Below are 22,495 nucleotides of genomic sequence, written 5' to 3'. Positions count from 1 at the left end.
AGTTGCAAGGATGATCCTTCATCTTTATTCCCTGATTTGTACCTGTGTAGTATCATCTAGGCATTTTGTTTCAGGACTTTTCATGAAATGAAAAATGCTAAACAAACTAAGCTCGTGACACTGTTCTGCTATTCACAAGCTGGTTTCTCCCTTTGTCTTCTATCTAGCAGTAGTTTCACTGCACAACATAAAATCCAAGAGAGACACCAGTTGCAGGAATAACAAAAGATCATTCTGTAGAAAATGTTCAATTAAATAAGATGATTCTAATCAGTAAATTATATCTGTTGTATTTCCTGGGTATCTTTTGTTCTCTACAAATCAATTTTTGAAAAAAGTTGCATCTCTGAAAAGAACACACACTGATTACAAAGTAATTAATCTGGAAAAAAACAGCTCTTATACTAAACTAGAGAAATACATACATAAGCTGCATTTTTTAAATATTAAATTTGTTGTAAATAATCTTTTTTCTTCTAATATTATTTCATATATACCTCTGGAGTCAGCTTAAATTAGAAAGTATCTGATCTTGAAAATCACAGAAGGAAGGTTTTGTGTGGCTCGTGATACAAAATGCTGTTCTTCCTGGAATGTGCTTAATTTAGTGATTAAAAATAAATAAATAAATGAAATAGTGTGTGTATATCTATACATATTTTTTCTTTTTTCTTTTGCTAATTACAATACATTGCATTGAAAAAAATTGTAACAGAAAGAAGACTTACCCAGCAGAGTTAATACACAAGCCAATATTGCTATCAGGGCTCCAGTGCTAAGTCCTGCAGGCAATATGTATGCCTCTGCATTGCATGTCTGAGCAATACCATCTGCATCACAGTCACAGACTCTGATGGTGAGTGTATTAGTGCTACTTAGTGAAGGTGACCCACTGTCCACAATGAATATTGGCAAATAAAAAACAGATTGTTCCTGTCTTCGGAAGCCATTTCTTCTGGTTAATACTGTTGCTGTGTTATCTATATAAAGGAATAAAAAGATAAATGTAAAATACTTGGCCTTTCAAGAATATAAGTCTATAAGAAATACAGCCTTTCTCTCAGAAGACTTTAGAAACGCATTTTTATTATTTCAATGAATTTATATGGATCGTATATTCCTTAATCTGCAGAGGTAGGATTAGCTGAGAATTCATGTTCAACTAAAAAAAAATATTCCTGTTGTCCATGAAAAACTATTTCAAAATTGCAGAGGTCTATTTGTTTTTAGTATGCTCACAGTTCCACAGTCTCAATATACAGCTGAAGATGAGAGTATCGTAAAAGAGAAGAAAAAAAAATCACACTTCAGTAATCAGTTTAAGTATTTATATTCATGTTTCAGGTCTAATTTCCATGGATCTATTTCAATTATTCACAGATATAGAGAGCATGGAATAAGAGAATATATGCATAGGTGAGTAGGTTCTGAACACCAATTAATATATATTTTTTGAAATATAAAAATAACCTCTTGGAGCACAAATACATGTAATTGCATGTATAACAAAGACGTGTTTGTTTTCAGTCTCAGCTGAGAGTCAGCAAGTTGGCTAATATAATCACATGTGCTTCGACGTTGCTGATTTGGGTGACTAAAATGTCCAGGTGTTCCAGAAAATATGTGCATAACTCACTGTGTTCAATACAGGTTGACCGCTCCTGAGAGGTAGGGAGATACATCTCCTAGAAATGTATAGAAAAGGTTGGTCGGTCGGTCTGTCTAGCTACATGTATCATCTATCTATCTGTCTATGTATAGTCAGATTCATTGATAATCTAGTATAGGTATCTTATTGTGTCATCTATTATGACCTATCTGGCAAAAAAATACAAACATTTCCTCATACAGAACCATGTGAAATATATCTAAAGCTAAAACATCAGAAGAGGCAACTGGTTCTGCCTCGTAACTCCATTGATTTTACTGGCATTGCAATGGTCTGTTATTACCCTTTGCAAATTGTAAGTTCTTTGGAAGATGGACTGTCTTTTTATTGAGTACTTTGCAGAACTTGTAACAGCATCAGACTTCTTAGTCTTATTCTAATGCATTTTTATTATTTTGACCACTATTTACAAATTTTAGTTTCAAATTGTATGCTGCTAATATGAAGAAAGTTAAACATGTCAATACTACATGAAGACTAAGGCAATAAATGCCTGTGTGAGAGGTCTTTATTAGTTCCCATGTACTTAGTGACTGTTGTTCAAGGTCTTTCTGTACAAACAGTACACCTTAGTCCACCATATGCTTCTTTTTTCTTATTAATAATGATCGCTTTGTAACTCTGGATAATGCTGATACATAGAATCACAGAATCACAGAATTTCTAGGTTGGAAGAGACCTCAAGATCATCGAGTCCAATCTCTGACCTAACACAGTCCCCACTAAACCGTATCCCTAAGCTCTACATCTAAACGTCTTTCAAAGACTTCTAGGTATGGTGACTCCACCACTTCCCTGGGCAGCCTGTTCCAATGTCTAACAACCCTTTCGGTAAAGAAGTTCTTCCTAAGATCCAACCTAAAACTCCCCTGGCGCAACTTAAGCCCATTCCCCCTCGTCCTGTCACCAGGCACACAGGAGAGCAGACCAACCCTTACCTCACTACAGCCTCCTCTAAGGTACCTGTAAAGAGCAATAAGGTCACCCCTGAGCCTCCTTTTCTCCAGGCTGGTGCACAGAAGAGCAATGCAAGACTAAGATGGTGTCTATTTAGTTCTACTTGCCTCAGCTAACAGCTAAACTGACTGATACATGCTCAGATGCTATACTGTGCAGTGCAACTAATGAGAGCACTAATTAGAAGCATGTTCTCAGATATTTAACTAATAAAAACTTTATGTCAACAGGAGTCTTTTCATAAATGTCTGGGGAAATAATAGTAAGAACTCAGTGTAAATGCTTTTGTTTTCAAAATCATTCCTCTGTAGGTAGTATACTTATTGAAACGGTGCATAAAACAAAACAAAACAAAATAAAAACAACAAAAAATAAGAAAAACAAAAACAAAAACAAACAAACAAAAAACTTGTGCACGCATTTTTTTTTGCCCTGAGTTGAATTAATAAAATATTGATTCATGGACATTTTTCAGTTATTGCCCCAAAGTATAATCTATTTTGGATTAAAACAAAATAAAACAAAAATATAAATACAAGGGAAAAATGTGAAAAGACTGCCTTCTGGAAAAAAATACAATAAGAAAGAAGCTACTCTGTTTGGCTCAAGACTTTAAATGATTCAGACAGCAGCTTTATTCCCTTGACAGACAATCTATAAAAATACTTTTGAAGCTGATTGCACTTTAATTTATGTCCTTACCAGTGTTTATGTAGGTCATTATCAGCATGATATATTCAAAATGAAAGGTGTTGGTTGTGAATATTTACCCCTCCCCCCCAAAAAAAAAGCAAAAAAAAAAACCAAGTTATCTACCTTTGTTGTCCTGAAGTGTAAAATTGTGGTTATTTGCTGCCTCTGCTGTTAAACTGAAATAGAACTGATGGCCATTTGGCGGGTCATCTTTATCAATTGCACTGATTTTCTGTATGACCTGTAACGAAATACACTGAGGTTTCGTTATATGAAATGTGAAGAAGCACAAATACATGCACATTACATAACTCCTCTGTTACATATCAAAGTATCAACCCTCTCATGAGTCCTGCTTATATTGTGTTTTGTTTTGTTTTGTTTTGTTTTTTTAATTTTCTAAACTCCTATGCATGTAGAGATACTATTACATGTATAATGTGACTCTTTTCCTTACTTTCCCTGTATCTTTATTTACCTGTATTTACCAAAATTTACTTAATTTACTTTATTTACCAAAAGCAATTCTCTGCAGTGCTTATGAGAGAGTTAGGTCCTGTCATGCACTGGTATTTGAAGTATAAATTGCACAGCAGTGGAAGAATCATATATTCCAGATGCCTATAACATGGCCCTCTTATAGTTAGTTACCTGTTGCTGTGATCAGTGTTGAGCTGTAATCTTTTGCAAAGGATTATGTTTACGAGCATCCAGTTGAAAAGGAAAAAGCCAAGTCCTAAATATATTAATATATTCCTTTTTTTTTTTTAATATATATATTTTGTAAAATTCAGTCAAAACTTGTCTCTAAAGGAAAGATTTCAAAATTGCTTACAATTCATAAAGGAATGAATAGTAGAGGTAACAGTTCTGACTGAATCACAGGGACAAGAAACAAGTATTCCAATAAGAACACTCTTATTCTATTCCTGTGCTTCTCATGAATGCAAGATAACAATAGTGTTTTCTGTTGAAGAGTTCAGTTCTGCTGTACTTTTGAAATATATAATAGACAACATCTCCCACAGAAAGGAAAATATTCTGGGAGAAGGCCCGAAAGTGCAAAGCCTCCCAGGGACTATGTGGGATCTATATGTATGAGACATCTACTACTTTTCTGGGAGAGAGAAGAGAGAATTAGAAAACATATATTTCCTTAGGCCTTAAATACCAAATTGGAAAAGCTAAAATATGACAGACACCAAAGATAACCAATACCAGATGCTGTTAGTTAAGTCTAGGACTGTTTGTAAATCATGTTGGGAGTTAAAAACAGTTTGGTAGGAATATGTTTTGTGAAATTCTGACCTATATTTCCTAAGGGAAATAAAAGTATGTGCTCATTTTAGGAATGGTATAGTTTCAGAATAAACTCCATGTTAAGATTTCCCACTTCCCAGTAAAATTAGGAGGAAGTATATATTCTTAATGTTACTCACATTTTGGTGAGCTTAAAAATGTGTCAGTTATGTTGTAAGGGAACCTACTTGTGTAGGTTTTAAGTTAGTTTGAGAAAATTTGGAGCCTTTTAACCCTACCTCGAACACATTATTTTTATATCTGCATCTTTTTCTTCAAAAGTAGGGTGGATATGTTAGGAGTTGAGTAAAATTTGCTTGTGCTGCACATCAAAACATTGTTTTTACTCTCATAAACAGATTATATTTTATCTTAAAGCTGTCAGGCTTCTGAACTGAATGACTACCTATCTGATAAAAGTAAATATTTAAAAAGTATAAAGCCATACCTGTCCAGGTTGAGCATTTTCACAGACAGTTGTCTCATACTCCATGGCAAACTCAGGGGCATTGTCATTGATGTCAAGGATGGTGATGGCTACATATCCTCTCCCAATCTGTGCTGGATTCTCTGAGAAGAAGCCAACAATACAATGAAATAGAGCTCCTTGAGAGTTATGCTTTGGGTCAGTATGTTTTCCATTTGCAATTTTCTTTTGCATATGCTTGTCAAATCAATTACAATCCCTTCTAGAAAGACAAAGGAAGCTCTTGGTTTGATCTTTTGGACAAAAAGAAAACAATGTTTGTGTTTTCCAACAGCATAAATGTAATTGAGGTTTTACTTTCAGGGATAAGCTGAAAATCTAACTCACTAATAAAAACATTAATTTACATCATATGGAAAGATAAGAGCACAGTGATGTAGAACCATCACCCAGGGTGCACAGTGAACCAAAACAACACTATTCAAACTAGGAATAGCCCAGATATCATGGATGAAATAATATGTTGCAACTCTAACTGATCAGGCTATTAAGAAGTTAAAAAAAAAAAGAGGTGTATTTCCAAGCAAAACTGAAGTGGAATCATATTCTCAAACTGATGTACATCTCTAGCTAAAATACAAGTCTGTGAAAGACCTAATGTCATAATTTAATCTCAAACAGTAGATAGTTGGTGGACTAAACATAATGGACATAAGTGTCTACTACACCTATTTTGCAAGATAACACTTCTGGTTTGGAGCAAGGAACAGAAACATCGTAGGTGGTGACATGAGTGAGATTGCAGGGCAGAAAGAAAAACTGCACAAACATTAAAAGATATATCTATTTCAAACAATATACTGCAAACAAATTTTATAAAATATTTTATGTTTTATTAAATATTAGCAGTTTTTAAAGAAATACCCTGCTGAAGTGCCTCTACACCAACACACACTGCATGGAAATCAAATAAGAGGAATTGGAAACCATAGCTTAATTAGACAAATATTACCTGATTGCTGTCATGGAAATGTGGTGCAATGGATCACATAATTGGAAAACTGGAATGGAGGGATACAAACTCTTCAGAAGCCATAAACAGGGAAGGAAGGGAGGGGGTGTTCCCCTCTACATTAGGGAAGGGATTGATCATGAAGAGATGCCTCTGAGAAACAGCCACAGACAGGCTGAGAGCTTGCAGGTGAGAGTTAAGGACCATACCAATAAAGGACATCTTGTGGTTGGGGTTTACTACAGACCACCCTTTCAAGGGAAGCCTGTGGATGAGGCATTCTTGCTTCAACTATAAGAACCATCACGCTCGTGTACTCTCATCCTGATGGGGGACTTCAACCACCCAAATGTCTACTGAGAAAACTACACAGAAGGCTGTGAGCAATACAAGAGATTCCTAGAGCATGTTGAGGATAACTTTCTGGTATTAGAAAAATCAACGAGAGGAGAATTATTGCTGGACTTGGTGTTCAGCAATGCAGAGGAGCTGGGTCCTGCACCTGGGACAGGGCAACCCAGTCTGTCATCACTCAGTCTGTACCTCTGTATACGTACAGACTGAGTGATAAGATGCTGGAGAGTAACCCCATGGAGAGGGATCTGGGGTTTGTGGTTGACAGCAAGTTGAATATGAACCAGCAGTGTGTCCTGGCAGCCAGGAGGGCCAACCGTATCCTGGGGTGCATCAAGCACAGCATTGCTAGTTGGTCAAGAGAAGTGATTGTCTCACTCTGCACTGGAGCAGCCTCACCTCGAGTACTGTGTGCAGTTTTGGGCACCGCAGTACAAAAAGGATGAAAAACTGTTGGAGAGTGTCCAGAGAAAGGCTACAAAGATGGTGAAGGGCCTAGAGGGGAAGACGTAAGAGGTGCAGCTGAGGTCACCTGGCCTGTTCAGCCTGGAAAAGAGGAGGCTGAGGGGAGACCTCATTGCGGTCTACAGCTTCCTCATGAGGTGGAGTGGAGGGGCAGGCACCTATGTATTCTCTTTAGTCACCAGTGATAGGACCCGCGGGAATGGTGTCAAGCTGAGGCAGTGTTTAGGCTAGACATCAGGAAGAGGTTTTTCACTGAGAGGGTTGTGGCATACTGGAACAGGCTCCCCAGTGAAGCGGTCACTGCACCAAGCCTGTTGGAGTTTAAGAAGCGTTTGGACTGTGCACTTAGTCCCATGGTCTGAAATTTTGGGTAGACCTGTGTGGTGCCAGGAGTTGAACTCAATGATCCTTGTGGGTCCCTTCCAACTCGGGATATTCTATGATTCTGTGATTAAAGAGGTCAAGACTGGAGGCAGTCTGGGATGCACTGACAATATCCTAGTTGAGTTTGTGATCTCGAGGAGTACAGGCCTGGCAAGGAGCAAAGTCAGGACCCTGAACTTCTGAATCAGCAAATTTCAAGCTATTTAAAGACCTAATAGCTGTGATCCCCTGGAACACCATCCTTAGGGACAAAGGAGCTAAGCAGAGCTGGCAGCTTTTTAAGGATGTTTTCCTTAAAGTGCAACTCTCCATCCCTCTGAATAAAAGCAGGCAGGGAGGGCAGACAACTGGGATGGCTAAGCGAGGACCTGTTGGTCAAACTGAGGTCTAAGAAGGAAATGCACACACAGTGGAAGCAGGGACACATGGCATGGAAATAGTATAGGGATGCAGTCCGGATATGCAGGGATGGGACAAGGAAAGCCAAGGCATAGATGGAACTGAGCTTGGCAAGGGGTGCAAAAAATAACAGGAAGAGATTCTAAAATTACATTGCTCGGAAAAGAAAGGCCAAGGAATTTGTACCCCCTCTGATGAATGAGAAGGGTGAAATGATAATAACAGACATGGAGAAGGCAGAGGTACTCAACAACTTCTTTGCCTCAGTCTTCACTGCCAGTCAGGCTTGCCAAGTATTTTGCTTCCCTGCACCCATAGATGGAGGCTGTGGGAGTAAAGTCTCACCCACTGTAAGTGAACAGCAAGTTCGAGACCACCTGATGAAACTGAACACCTACAAGTCTATGGGGCCTGATGACATGTATTCCAGGGTCCTGGGGGAAATGGATGATGTAGTTGCCAAGACTCTCTCCATCATATTTGAAAAGTCCTGGCAGTTGGGCAAAGACCCAGTGACTGTGAAAAGAGAAACATCACTCCCATTTTTAAAAGGGTAGAATGGAATACCAGCTTAATCTCTGTGCCAGGCAAGATCATGGAAAACATCCTCGTGGAAGTAATGTCAAAGCACATGCAAGGCATGCAAGACAAAGAGGTAATCCAAGACAGCCAGCATGGCTTCACCAAGGGTGAATTGTGCCTGACCAATCTGATGGCCGTCTATGATGGAGTGACTGCATCAGTTGACAAACGAAGAGCTACTGATATCATCTACCTGGACTTCTGTAAGGCCTTTGACACAGTCCCACGTGACAACCTTGCCTCCAAATTGGAAAGATATTGATTTGATGGGTGGACCATTCAGTGGATAAGGAGTTAGTTTGAAGGCTCCTCCCAGAGAGTGGTGGTCAATGGCTCTATGTCCAAGTGGAGGCCAGAGATGAGTTGTGTGCCACTGGGGCCTGTCCTAGAATCGGTACTGTTCAGTATCTTTATCAGTGACATAGTGAGATTGAGTGCACCCTCAGCAAGTTTGCAGATGACCCCAAACTGAGTGGTGCAGTTGATACACCAGAAGGAAGGGATGCCGTCAAAAGGGACCTGGACGAGCTTGAGGATTAGATCCACGTGAACCTAATGAGGTTCAGCAAGTCAAAGTGCAAGGTGCTGCTCTGGGTCTGGACAATCCTGGACATGTGTATAGAACTCACTGAGAGCAGCCCTGCAGAAAAGGACTTGGGGGTACTGGCAGAAGCTCATCATGGGCCACCAGTGTGTACTTGCAGCCCAGAAGGCCAACTGCATCCTGGGCTGCATCAACAGAGGAGTAGCCAGCAGGTCGAGGGAGTGTGGTGGTTTTACCGTGCTGGGCAGCTAAACCCCACAACCGTTCTCTCACTCCCCCTCCTTTAGATGAGGAGGGGGAGAAGTAAAGCAAAGAACAACTCGCAGGTTGAGATAAGGATAATTTAATTAAAAGGAAATAATAATAACAATTAAATAAAGACTACCATGAATTAAACAATTTAACTAAGGGGAAATAAAAAGGGAAAGGGGAAAAGGGAGGGGAAAAGAAAAAATAAAAAGAAGGGAGGAAAACAAACAAACAAAATAAATGAAGGCTATATGGAAGTGCAGAGGAAAGAAATTACTCTCTACTTCCCACAAATGAGTGATGATTGACCACGTCCTTGAAGCAAGGCCTCAACACACGCAGCCAGTGTTTGAGAGGAGGACCGACGTTTTCCCAATGAGAGCCCACCCCTCCCCTCTTCTTCCTGTTTCCACCTTTTATTGCTGAGTGTGCCATCACATGGTATGGAATATCCCTTTGATTGGTTTAGGTCAGCTGCCCTGGTGATGTTTCTCTCCTCACTTTTTGCCCACCCCCTAGGAGGGTTAGAGAGAGGCCTGATGCTGTGCCACTGCTGCTCAGCAGTAGACACAACACTGGTGTGATAACACTGCTGTTCCAGCTACAAGTACAGAGTACGGCACTGTATGGGCTGCTGCTGGGAAAGTTAACATTCCAGCCAGACCCAGTACAGGGAGGTGATTGTTTCCCTCTACTCTGCCCTCAGGAAGCCCCACTTGGAGTCTGGAGCCCCCAGCATGAGGAGGATGTTGATCTGTTAGAACAGGTCCAGAGGAGGGCCATGAGGATGATCAGAGGGCTGGAGCACCTCTCCTATGAAGAAAGGGTGAGAGAGCTGGGGCTGTTCTGCCTACAGAAGAGAAGGCTCTGGGGTGACTTCATTGCAGCTTTTCAGTACTTAAAAGAGTCTTACATAAAAAAGATGGAGAGTGACTTTGCTCAATCAGATAATGATAGAACGGGGGGAAAAGTTTTAAACTAAAAGAGTAGAGATTTAGATTAGAGATCTAGACTCAGAGGGTGATGAGGCACTGGAACAAGTTGGCCAGAGAAGTTGTGGATGCCCCATCCCTGAAGGTTTTTAAGACCAGGTTGGATGGGGCCCTGGGCAACCTGATTTAGTGAGTAGCATCCTTGCCTATGGTAGTTCACAATGTCTTTTTTTTTTTTTTTTTTTTTATCTGGAAAAGGTGTGAGAAGATGTGAGAGAAAGAACCCCTGCAGACACCAAGGTCAGTGAAGAAGGAGGAGGAGGAGATTCTCCAGGCTCTGGAGCAGAGATTCCCCTGCAGACCATGGAGAAGATCATGATGAAGCATGATGTCCCCCTGCAGCCCATGGAGAACTCCACACTGCAGTGGGTGCCCTGGTGGAAGCTGTAACCTGTGGAGAGGAACTAACACAGGAGCAGTTTTTCTGGCAGTAACTGTGGCCCTTGGGGGACCTGTGGTGAAGCAGTCTACTCCTGATGGCCTGCACTCCATGGTATGAACCCATGTTGGAGCAGTTCTTGAAGAACCACATTTCACAGAATGTATTCAGAGCTGAACAAGTTTAGGTTTAAATTTTCATACAGAATTATTGTACGTACCTGAAGAGTTTGATTCTTTATCCTTTTTCAACTTACACCATAAAAAAATATTGTTTACTAAATATCCTCTACCATCTTACTTGAGATTCAGGAAAGTAAAATAACATAGGTATTGACATGTCCTTTACTTCATCCTTTTTAAGAGTGTTGTGATTGATGAACAGAAATCAACCTGGGTGTCATCACTAAGAGGAGTTAACTGCTGTCCTCTATTTCGTATCATTTTTGCTCTAATTATACTTAGTCTGAGACTCCTGACATTTTCAGCTTCTTTTGTGCTTGCTTTTCTAAAGTCAAAAAAATACATGAAGTGTGAGGCAAAAGAAAGTGTAAATGCTTAATCTGTTGTATTTCTGTATTTATATCACATACATGTCTTTTACATTGAGTAAGAAGAATTATCTGCCATGTTTTGAAACATTGTCATATTTTCACTTTGTGCAGCTTATCCCAACTAAACCTGAACTTTTATAAATAAACAACTAATAAAATCTTTAAATTGTTACTTACGACTCTCCATAGCCAAGACTGTGATATTATGAACAGCATTCGTTTCCCTGTCCAAAGACTTAGCAGTTGTAATGACTCCACTGTTGGCATCAATATTGAAATACCTCTCAAGGTCTGTGTTTCGATCTATTGAGTACCTAGGTGAAGAATGAATGAAAACTTTTGATTTATGTTCAATTAAAGCTTGTAGAAATGTTTCATTGATTTCTCATTAGAGAGAAAGTGTTTCCATTGTTTCCCCATTTGGGGATTGGTTTTGTCCAGTTTCTCTAGGTTATTAGCAGAAGGAAAGCTGTAAGCAAAGGCAAGACCACACAGGCAGTGACCTATGCTGACAGTGTCAGGCTCCATTACCACAGTGACCTGTTAAGCAAGATTATAGGCTTTCCCCTCTCTTTTCTATCACCCTCTCCATTGTAAAGCAGCTATTCATTTACTTATGGAATAGCATCCTACTGAGCCCAAGCTAACAAGAAGAAGAGTTGGAAGTTTGCTGTGTGGCTGTACCAGTAAGGCATGGATCCCATGGGGGCTGACAGCCTGAGCACGGTTTTCTATCAACAGCAATAGAGCCCCTGAGTCACCCAGAGCTGCCAGGGCGGGGAAAAGAAAAGAAAGATAATGTAGAGTAAGTCAAGGGATTGCGTGTCATCACCTTCAGCTCCCAGTGCTTAACTGTCATTTGACAAACACAGGCTTATGCTCTAGACTCTTTGTCTTAGCATATCTTTTGCCTCCAAACTTGTTTTAGGAAGGGAGAACTAGCTCCTTAGCAAATAGAAAATTGCATAAGTGAAAAGGTCAGACTTCCTGTGGGTATTTTGCTTATATCCCTTTTGAGAGAAAGGGATAGTTGATTAGGCAGTGTTAGATTTAAAACTATAGTATTCTTGATATTTGGCTTAATATTGGGTCAGATTCTTGCAGTGTCATTTAGATCATTTAGATCAAGTATTTCAGAGCACTTCCCTACACTCAAAATGAATTAAAATGTCTGAGACCAAGTTTGATCATTACAATTACTGTCACACTGATGATATATTAGATTATTGATATAGCGTTAATCAAAACCTTTGAACAATGTGGAAGGAAAGAATAATGGAAGATAGTGCAAAGACAGGACTTCCCAGACATAATGATATGACAGCACTATTTGCTTGTTCTGTGTTGTAATATACTAGCTTCTACTCTGCTGTATTGTGATTATATCTAACCCTCCTGGCTGCAAAATGTCTAGAGTAGAGACTTGTTATGCATTAAGAATTGCTTTACTGCATTATCTCACAGTAAGAGAAAGGCATAAGGAGTCATAAAGACAACAGTAATAGAAGTTTTCATGGATTTAAACTCTCCCTCTTTCACTTTTCTTCTTCTTTTCTAAGTAAACAGTAGTTTTTGTTTGTTTGTTTGTTGTTTTTGTTGTTGTTGTTGTTTGTTTGTTTGTTTGTTTGTTTGTTTTCCCCCTCCCTTGTTTTGTTTAGTTTTGATAAGGTTCCCCTGGGGAATATGCCTGTTTCCTCTGCTATGTAATCAATCATGTCATGTTCAGTAGTTTTGATTCAATCTCTTGCCAGCCTTTACATTTCCTAATTATTAACACTGTTACTACATAACTTGAAAATCCAAAGGACTTTCTTAAAAACATAGTAAGAAAGAGAGAAAAGGGGAAAGTAAAAGAACAGAGAGGGAGAGAGAAGTGAGAAAGAGGCTAACAATGAAAAAGAATGCACAAAAACAATAAAAGAAAACAATAAAAAGGACAGAAGGAAAGAAAGGAAGGAAGGAAGGAAGGAAGGAAGGAAGGAAGGAAGGAAGGAAGGAAGGAAGGAAGGAAGGAAGGAAGGAAGGAAGGAAGGAAGGAAGGAAGGAAGGAAGGAAGGGAGAATGCAAGAGAACAAGCTATGTAAATTAGACAACATATTGTAGTGAAAGAAGAAAAAGTAGTTTTTATGCATAGGACCCAAGCAGTTATCTTTAACTTTTATTTACAACTACTGTATCCATGTTGAAATTCTGAAAAACTATTTTAAGCACTCCTAATCCTTTAATTCCTTGTGGCCATTAATACTTGAAAATCTTTGAGCTGCAGGAGTTTTAAATCCTTTATTTAAGGTAGTTCAAACACCAATAGTTCTCAGGTCCATATAAAATAACTTCATTTTCTTTTTGTTTATTTCTTTCTTTATTTTAATTATATTAGTATTTTAATTATTTTAGTATTGTCAAGACATGGTTTTAAGTTTGTCTGATCTTGCAATTGCTACACTTTCAGAATTGTAACAAACCAAAAATTTTAATCTATCAATATAATCCAATGTTTGGAATATGGAGCACTTATTTATAGATTAATAATTTAAAGTTCTTAAGTAGATCATGAAAATTATTATGCTTTAATCTTCCTTAACACATTCCATTTTTATGCATCTGGTCTGTGATTTACATCACAGCAGATGCAGGACATCTTTAAATTATATAGTTTGTCAGTAGCCCTGACAACATATATAGTAGGTTCACAAGCATAGAGATAAACTTTCACTATTTCTTATTTTCATCTCCTTCAAATTCCAGACAACTTTGAAGCCGAAGAAATCTAGATGTCTGTTAAGCTTGTGATATAGTATTTTTTTTGATGTTGAAATTCTAAAAAATAACCAAAACTTGGCCAATAAATTCATCCTTACACAGGAGTCAAAAGCATAGAGAGCATAGACTTAATTTATGGAACTGGATTTAATCCTACTCTAAATGGTTCTGCTAAACCAGATATTATACACCAGATGCTAACATCAGTGCCAGAAAACACTGCCACTGTAAAGAAAGAGCTCAGCAAAGATAAATTTCACAAGTGAATCCCTGCCAACCAATCCATCTAGGACTTGTTTATACATGATAGGAAGCAGCTATTTTGAATCTGCTGCAAATATATACTTGTATCACCTCTAGGAGTGAAACATATGCTTTATTTTTACAACTGAAATTGCTGCTTCAGAAATTACAGAGCTACAGTAGACTCACGAGTTCATATTCAATACATGAATGTAAAAAGTTAGCATCTCAAAAAAGGTGACATCTAAATGAGTTCTGTATCTGTGAAGTCTTTTTCTATGTATGCTCTAGATGAACAATAACAACAACTGAACCTTAGTACTAACATTTAACTGTATTATTGTCCTACTCCTGAAGATGTTTAAGTTCTCAGAATTCCCCTGAAGTCATGGGCTCCAGACCCTTCGCATTTTTTTTTAATTATTTTTTAGCTATTAGAATTACTATTCTGCATAACAAAACTAACAAATAATTCAGTGTTTAAATTAGTGTTTTAATTTAGGTGATGTGTCTTTTTCTCTGAACTTTTTCTCCCTAAATACAGACAAACATAATATCAATATATATTCTTTTGTTGTTGTTTTCTACAGGTTCCCTACGTTCTTGCACATTATATTATAGAAGATATTTATTTTTTTTTCACACAAGACAAAGGAAGAAGACCTTGAGAATTTTTATGTTTCTCTAGTGTTCATATCTCTTCCCTTTCAAACGGAAGATATTTGGCTGCAGCAGAACTTACAAAAGCCAAAAGAGCCTTTAACCATCCTGGCAAATACAGGAGGTCATGTCCTATCCATTTCTTTCACATAAAGAGTTTGTAGCAATACATTTTCTCTGTGGGACATCAATTCTGGTTTACCATGTCAAAGAGTCCTATTACTTGCTTGCACATACTGCACACACAAAATGGAGAGAGAGAGAAAGAGATTTTCATCCTGATTGTTAAACAGAACATAATTTGTTATAGAAATGTTATAAAAAGATATATAGATTTGTTATAGATATGGATTCTTTCTAAATTTACAAATAAATTAATATGTATAATAAGGATTATTTTTGCTTTGTAATTCTGAAATTCTAACTTTCCTTATTTATTTATTTATTTACTTAGTTATTTTACAGACGTAAATATTTTTCAAAGGTTCTGCAGTTTATGAGTATAAAATTTAAAATATGCAAAGTCTTAGAATATTTCATTCTCCCTCTGTAAGTGCAAAGAAACAAAACAAACAAACAAACAAAAAATCTAATTGCTTTCAGTGCAAAAAATCTTCCATCACAAAACAAGCGCTTAAAAAAAAAAAAAGTTAAAAAAATAAACAATTAAGAAGTCTTACAAATTGTATCACAGGAGGTTTGGATTGGATATTGGGAAGAATTCCTTCATGGACAGGGTGATCAAGCATTGGAAGGGGCTGCCCAGGGAAGTGGTGAAGTTCCCATCCCTGGAGGTATTTAAAAGACAGGTGGACATGGCCCTAAGGGACATGGTTTAGTAGGATTTAGTAGGATTTAGTAGGATTTAGTAGGATTCAGTAGGTCAGGTTGATGGTTGGACTTGGAGATCTTGAAAGTCTATTCCAACCTAGATGATTCTATGACTCTAATTACCTGACAGGACTATTTGAGGCATCTGGATCATGGGCTGCTACAGTTCCAATGATAGTGCCAACCTTTGCTGCTTCAGACACCACCATGGAGTACAAACGTGAAGTAAACATAGGCGGCTCATCAACATCTTCTACAATTATCTTCACTGTTGTCATGTCATTGAAGGGTCCAAGACTCAGGAAGCGAGGGTCAACATGCATATTGGCTGCTTCTATCCTCAGGGTATAGCTTGTTTTAGCTTCAAAATCCAGCTCCTATACAGGTAAAATTATTTGGAAATTTTATTACCCAATAATATTATAGCAAAAATATACTCACTCACAACACTCAGTGAGTATAAAATGAGATTTTCCATTTGTATTCAAGCAATACTTTTGATTGGCAAAACATAGTTGATGTCTCTTTTTTCGGCTTTCTCAAAACACTGGCTTTGTAGTGTCTTGCTCAGTCTGATCTGACATAGCTTGAATGACTACTGTAAAATGATGAGATAATAAAGTCATTTTTCATCAGTGTATTAGTATTTTTAAGAAAATCTATAATTGCCTAAACATGTTTGATTTTGTAGAAATACGAGTGGGATTTTCAAGAATACTCTTAATTCCACTATAATTATTCCTAGCAAGCATTTCCCAATAATTTAATGGGAAGGACAGTTCTGAAAATTCTGCCCTGTGAATTAAATTATTAACTCAGAATTCTCTGAGTTAATACCAAAACTTTGTGTGCCATCTTTGGGAACCAAATTCTCTTTCATTACTTCATTTCTGTGAATGAATTCTCTTTATTTGTATTTTTCTAAGGTAATATCAGGTACAATGTGCCATATAACCCAGACATGATAAATCTATATAATATTCACTAGTGAAAACACCTCTTTCAGAAAACTATGGTTTTGTTTTGCTTTGTTTTGTTTTTGCATAACATTGGCACTATAAACTATTACTCCCAAGTTCTTATAAGTTTGTGGAGAAAATATGTCAATCAATTCCATGACATTGCTTATATGACAATATTTTGTATTTAGATACAGCCTGGAGATTCATTTGTTTTATCTGTTAAACATATTTTTTTTTTTCATCTTCATTCCAATTTAATTTTCTTTGATTAAAGTAGAATTCCCTTTAGAATTAATACTGCTTTAGAGTTAAAAAAATAGCCCCCGGAACTCACGGTATATCTGTGATCTGGATAACGGTAACATTAAAAAAAATGTTTTGGAAGCAAAAAGTTTTTTTACCTCACAGGTAATTATTGAAGGAAAACATCATATTAATATTAGAACTATTTACCCCACTTCTACAGTCTTAGTCTGTCAGTTTGCACCAAATGCCTGGCTAATTATTTCTTTGCAATTCCAAGTTTAAACATTAAGAACAACAGACCCAACTATTTCTAAAACTGCAGTCTAATTACTCAACTGTCTTTTCAAACTATGTTTCCAAGTGTACAAAACAGATTTTAGAAGTGTTTCTGCAGTTTTGATCCTGAGCAAATCATAAGTATCCGAAATGAGCCTGCAAAATAATCTGAGAGTATCCACAAAACATTCCTGTATTCACTCAGAGGAGGAGCAGGGTGAAATACACATCTATTGACCTACAAATACAAGAATATAAGTTGTCCATAGAGTTACAGTAAAATAAATCCCAAATGAGCATCTTAAAGTCAGTGATTAAGCTGACATTACACTACATCTGTAAACAGCCTGGATTTAAAAATGAAAAATGATTGCAACATATCACATTTGGAAACGTACTGAACTTTTGTAATATCTATGTGGCAACAAAAGGCTTTTCTGAACAGGAATGCTTATGATCCTCAAGATATGCAAGCACTTACTTCCTGCATTGAATCAGAGATGAAGTATCCATAGTTCTCCAAAAAGGGTTATGCCATAAAAGAAGGGTCTGGATACTGGTCAATACTCTATATACAACTGGTCAGTGTTTACTACTAAAGGTTGTTGATATTGTTTTGAATCTTAATCTTTGTTTTACATTTCAATACAAAATATGTCCTATGGAACACACCTTAAAGGCATAATGCAAATGTACTGTGATATTAGAATGATAAAAAAATTCTCAGAAAGTATACTCTATGATGATAAAAATGAAGCAATGGATATAACCAGATAAGTGGAGAGGTTAAGGAGAAGAAAACCAAATGCAAATATGTTAATACTCTTCTCACTTTCAAGTGGAAACATTGTTTGAACTAAACAAACGATAACCTGAAGAACTTCACAGACAAAACACTGAGATTTGATGAATAATAATAATAATAATTAAAAGCCTTATATATATAAAAAACTATATATTTTTTGTTACAATGAACAAAAATATATGTCCAACTTCTGTACATCTCTTACATTGCAGGCAAAAAATAATCTATGCTGACTTAATTTTTATTAGAAACTAGTGTTTTCAAGTGAAATAGAACAGTATTATATATAATATAACAATATTATACAGTACTCCTGATTCTGCTTATTTTATTATTCAATTGAAATTGAAATGTGATATCACATGCCATTTATTATTAATCTGCCCTAGATGCTTCAAATAACATTGTATAACTGAATTACACTATAAAAAAGTTGAACCTGTGGTCTGCTGCATGAATATTCTAAACTTGGATGTGTTTTCTATTGAATAAAAAGGATGAATTATTAGTGTTAATTTCTGTTAACACAAAACTAAGGAGTACCCAACACACGGTAAATTATGAGGCAAAATAAGTCAAATAGTGATGTTTCCACTTAATTCTTCTTACATATATTATGTTTTGTGACTCCAAAACAACAATTTAGTACTGCATAGCTAGACTGTGTTTCTTTTATTTTCTTTCCTTTTTTTTTTTTTAATTTTATTTTATTTTCACATTTCCCTTCTAACTTTAAAATTGCATAGGGTGAAGAAGGGAAGGCCACTTTGTTTTCATTAATCAGTAATATCTGTTGAAATTGGATGATACAGAAATTTTTAATCAAACATGAAAATCTTGGCAGATACAGACAAGATACTTTCTAATGACATGCGAATGTCAACACCAAAGTCATCCTAAGGAAAAAAAAAAAAAGTTTGTGAAAATTTTGAATTAATGCAAAATGTGCGTAGAGCAAATTATATAAAATGTATTTTTACAGTCTAAGACCAATAGTGAAATAATAATTTAAATGAAAATTTTGCAGACTTCATATTTGAGGTCTCCATATTGATTTTTAAAAGACTAAATTAGAGCCTTTGTTTTTAATTAAAAGTCATAAAACCATTTGTTTTCCATGTGAATTCTTACCACAAAGCTTACATACTCTAAGATCATCATATTTCATTCTTTAATATAGAAAGATATAATCTTTTATTTGACTAGAGTACAGGAGTGTTAGACTGGTAGGGAATACACATTCAGTAGAAAGGCTTTTTTTCACTGAGAAGGATGGAAAACTAATGACAGTGGAGATGCATATTTTTAACAGGTTTGTTTCACCTTCTCTAACTTAGCCACATACATCTGAGAAAATTGCGATATGCTGCTTCCTGTGAGTGAAGATTCTTTTAGGGAAGGAGTCAGCTGGTCTACTTATGAATGTTTTTCACCAGCCAGTAAAAAGAGTGTCTCAAGAACTGGAAGATATAAACATTTGCTTCCAGTAATGAATCCTGCCCGAGGATTCCCTCAGATATTCTCTGGAACCCAAAGCTGCTAGTAGTTTACAAAAGCTCTAAGGTTCTCTGTTCATACAAGACAAACAAACAAAAAATATATAAATCTAATGTATGCATATATATGGTGGGGAACAGTTGGTGTTTAGAAGAGGAAGAGAATGGATGGGCAAGGCAGGGGTTGCATCATCAAATGGTGTAGAGTTATAAAAGGGCAGTACTGTTGTCTGTTTCTTAGTTCTTTGCAGCAGAGTCTGTTTGCTGTTGGGTTTGACAATGACTACAAAAGCTAAAGTCATCAATCTCAATCTCTTCCTATAAGATACACATACCTAGATCCTATGATGAGTAAACAGGTATCAATATTTAATGAAGAATATAATCTGGGAAAATAAACAAAATCTCTAAAATATTGTTAGCATGCAAATGTTCTTGACCTACAGGAAATGTTTAGACATTCCGTATAAAATATAATGAAGATATTACATACTACAGACACTAACAGAAGACTGAAAAAGTAAACTGAAAAGATCTCCTTTTTTTCTCTCCTTATCTAATTATCACTGATACTTGTTATATAGTGAGCATTTTTTAACTGGCCTGTGAATCATATCTTCATTATTTCCTGCCATAACAAAAGCACAGATTACAATAACAGAATAGCAAGTCAGCAGCTTACAAATCACTACATCAACGTTGAAGGTTAAAAGGAAAATATATACTTCAGTTCTTCAGTACAGTGAATAGAGCTTGACAGCTTCATTAATATCTGTGTATTAGTGTTATCTGATTAGATCTTGTGCAGGATCATTCATCATTCTCTCCTTTTGGGGCTCTCATGTTTACTTTCTGTCTTTTTTTTTTTTTTTTTTTTTTTTTTTTTAAGGGTGAGAATTTTGTCCTGTCTGAATGAAATTACAAAACAAGTCATCTATATCACAGAGACTGGATATGAAGTTATCTTTCACAGAAAGCCTATTTTAGAAATGTTCATTTTTTACTGTATGGTAACTTTGTAATAATGTACCTTACAGAGGTGAAAATCCCATTTTTAAGCCCAATTGAGTTTTTTTTTTGTTTTGTTTTGTTTTGTTTTTATTGAAAACTGCATTACATCAAACAAATGAACATTTTGTCTCAAAGGAACCATGGAAGGCTCAAGGTGTTACATTGTAAACTCTGATATGGAATTGAAAGCAAATTTTCTAGCTGAAAAAGAAATGTTAACACTAACAGAAAGATAGCTTTTCACTCAAAGGCTTACACATAAAACATCCATATTTATAATTGCAAGTATTACTCTTAGAATGAGATCAGGTTTTAGAATAGTATCTTAGTGTTTGTTTGTTTGTTTGTTTTTGTTTTTTTTTATGCGTACATACTTTGCAACTTCTTTTCACACTTCTTCATATAACATTCAAAGTGTTTGATGATATTGGTGGTCAGGCTGTGTATTGGGGGGAGAAATTAAGACAATGTGAGCAATAACTGTGTAGCGGAAAATCTTGATGCTGGTCACTTGCTACAGTAAGACATGACAACCCTCTACAGAGTCTTCAGACATTATTTTTATTATTATTTTTTTAAATCGAGTCTGCTAAAATTTCTCCCTAGGCTTCAAACAGCTTGAGTCAGATCTCATAGCCTTTCAAAAAGTTACATACAATGCACATAATAAAAATATACCTTGCACACTTTTGTGTGCAATTTTTAAATACCACTACAACTTCAAACACCAAGTAAGTAGGAGGATGCATATTATCTATCAGGTTTTATCCTACATTTTTTTTGACACTCATCTATTATTATTACTGAGGTCTCACTGTAGCCTGCAACTTTATAAAGAAAGTGGAAGCCATACTTATACGATGCTTTTCTCAATGCACTGTTTTTAGGAATAGTGTTTTGGAAACTCCAAACAATGGGGTCTCTGTATTCTTGTCCTTAGTAATTAAATCAAAAATTCCATTCATGGGTATTACGATCAGAATTCTGTGAACAGTAATCCTGAATTCACTTTGAAATTGTACACACATAGATTTGCAACACTACAAAATTTGTTCTATTAATTGATTAATCATTCACTTCCATAAATGTTACTTCAATTCTAAGTCTGCTGCTGCAGAGAGACTAATCCAACAGGTTTTTTTGTTTGTTTGTTTGTTTGTTTTATAACTCCAATATCTGCAGAAAAATTGCACATTTTTTTCTAAACACCCTCACCACTGTCAAATGAGATACTGCTCGTATGTAAATGATTTGCGTCCTTTCTAACAGAGCATTGATAGCGGTATGTTAATTACAAATGAATTCACAGGAAGGAATTGATCCTACTCTACAGATGGAAAAACTGAGTCACAGTGTGAATGAGGATAAAATTTTCAAATACTTCTAAAGAATATAAATGCCTGATTCCATTTCAAAAGCTGTACAAGAAAATTTTTCCAAAAACATCACCTAAGGTGGATGTTTTACTAATCCTCCTTAAATGTAACTTAGACATCTAACTGAATTTTTCTTAGGAATTTACCAAAGAGAATGTGCCTATGGGGTGAAGGCATAAAAATAAAGAAATAGTCTGGGGCTAGAGAACAGCCAAACTCTCTCACTGATCTTTGCTTATGGGTCCCATTTACTTCTTGTTTATTCTAGCTTATGAAAAACAAAGACTTTTTTTTTTTTTTTTTTGGTATATTTTTAAGTTGGAAACAGAGCATGACATCTTAAAAACAGCTTACATACTTTTATATGCCTTCTAGATGCATACTGCATATATTACTTGCATGCACTTTCAGTTAATGAGTTTAGTTAATGTATTGTGGTAGAAGTTTAGTTTTCCTTGAATGAACTTAAGAAATTTGCTGCAACACATTCACATTAGCTTCACATCTCATTCATTTAATTCATATTCAAGCATGCTGACCAGGACATAGGAAAATAAGGTGTCTCAAGTATAAGAAGAGCCATAGAGCAGCAAATTATAAAGTGCATGCATGTTATTCAGTGATAATGAATAAGGTAGCACAATTCTCTTTACTCTTTGGAGGGGCAAAGACCAAGTGGAAGAAAATACAGAAAAAAGCATTCATTCTTTTTTTTTATTCCATATTCTCAAGGGAATTATTATAAGAATATCAGCCTATTGTAAAATTATTACCTTGAACTAAGATTTAGGCCAGCAGCTTGTATATACTGACATTAGGCAATAAGCAGCAACAGCATCAGCGTGCTCAAGAACATTTATATTCTAGTCTT

The 22,495-nt window shown here is 36.2% G+C and overlaps 1 protein-coding gene across 3 annotated transcripts in view; it reads right to left on the bottom strand.

Annotated features, from left to right (window-relative positions):
- LOC101798188 (cadherin-7) overlaps positions 1-22,495 on the bottom strand; it is a 90,449-nt gene that overhangs the window by 10,401 nt on the left and 57,553 nt on the right. The window contains exons 7-12 of one of the 3 annotated variants that reach the window (XM_027451921.3): positions 15,576-15,829; positions 11,136-11,272; positions 5,067-5,188; positions 3,443-3,560; positions 1,637-1,685; positions 851-980 (exon numbers count right to left, since the gene is read on the bottom strand). In XM_027451921.3, the coding sequence (XP_027307722.2) occupies positions 1,642-1,685; positions 3,443-3,560; positions 5,067-5,188; positions 11,136-11,272; positions 15,576-15,829 (675 nt within the window). In that variant the 3' untranslated portion in view covers positions 851-980; positions 1,637-1,641. Of the gene's footprint in view, positions 1-728; positions 981-1,636; positions 1,686-3,442; positions 3,561-5,066; positions 5,189-11,135; positions 11,273-15,575; positions 15,830-22,495 lie in introns of those variants that run through there. The other 2 variants (XM_027451920.3, XM_021271417.4) reach the window with 2 other exon arrangements.

Source organism: Anas platyrhynchos, chromosome 2 (assembly GCF_047663525.1).
Source record: "Anas platyrhynchos isolate ZD024472 breed Pekin duck chromosome 2, IASCAAS_PekinDuck_T2T, whole genome shotgun sequence".
In the NCBI taxonomy this organism is placed as follows: Eukaryota; Metazoa; Chordata; class Aves; order Anseriformes; family Anatidae; genus Anas; species Anas platyrhynchos.
The sequence above is the reverse complement of the archived record's forward strand: the minus strand, read 5'-3'. Positions and strand labels throughout refer to the sequence as shown.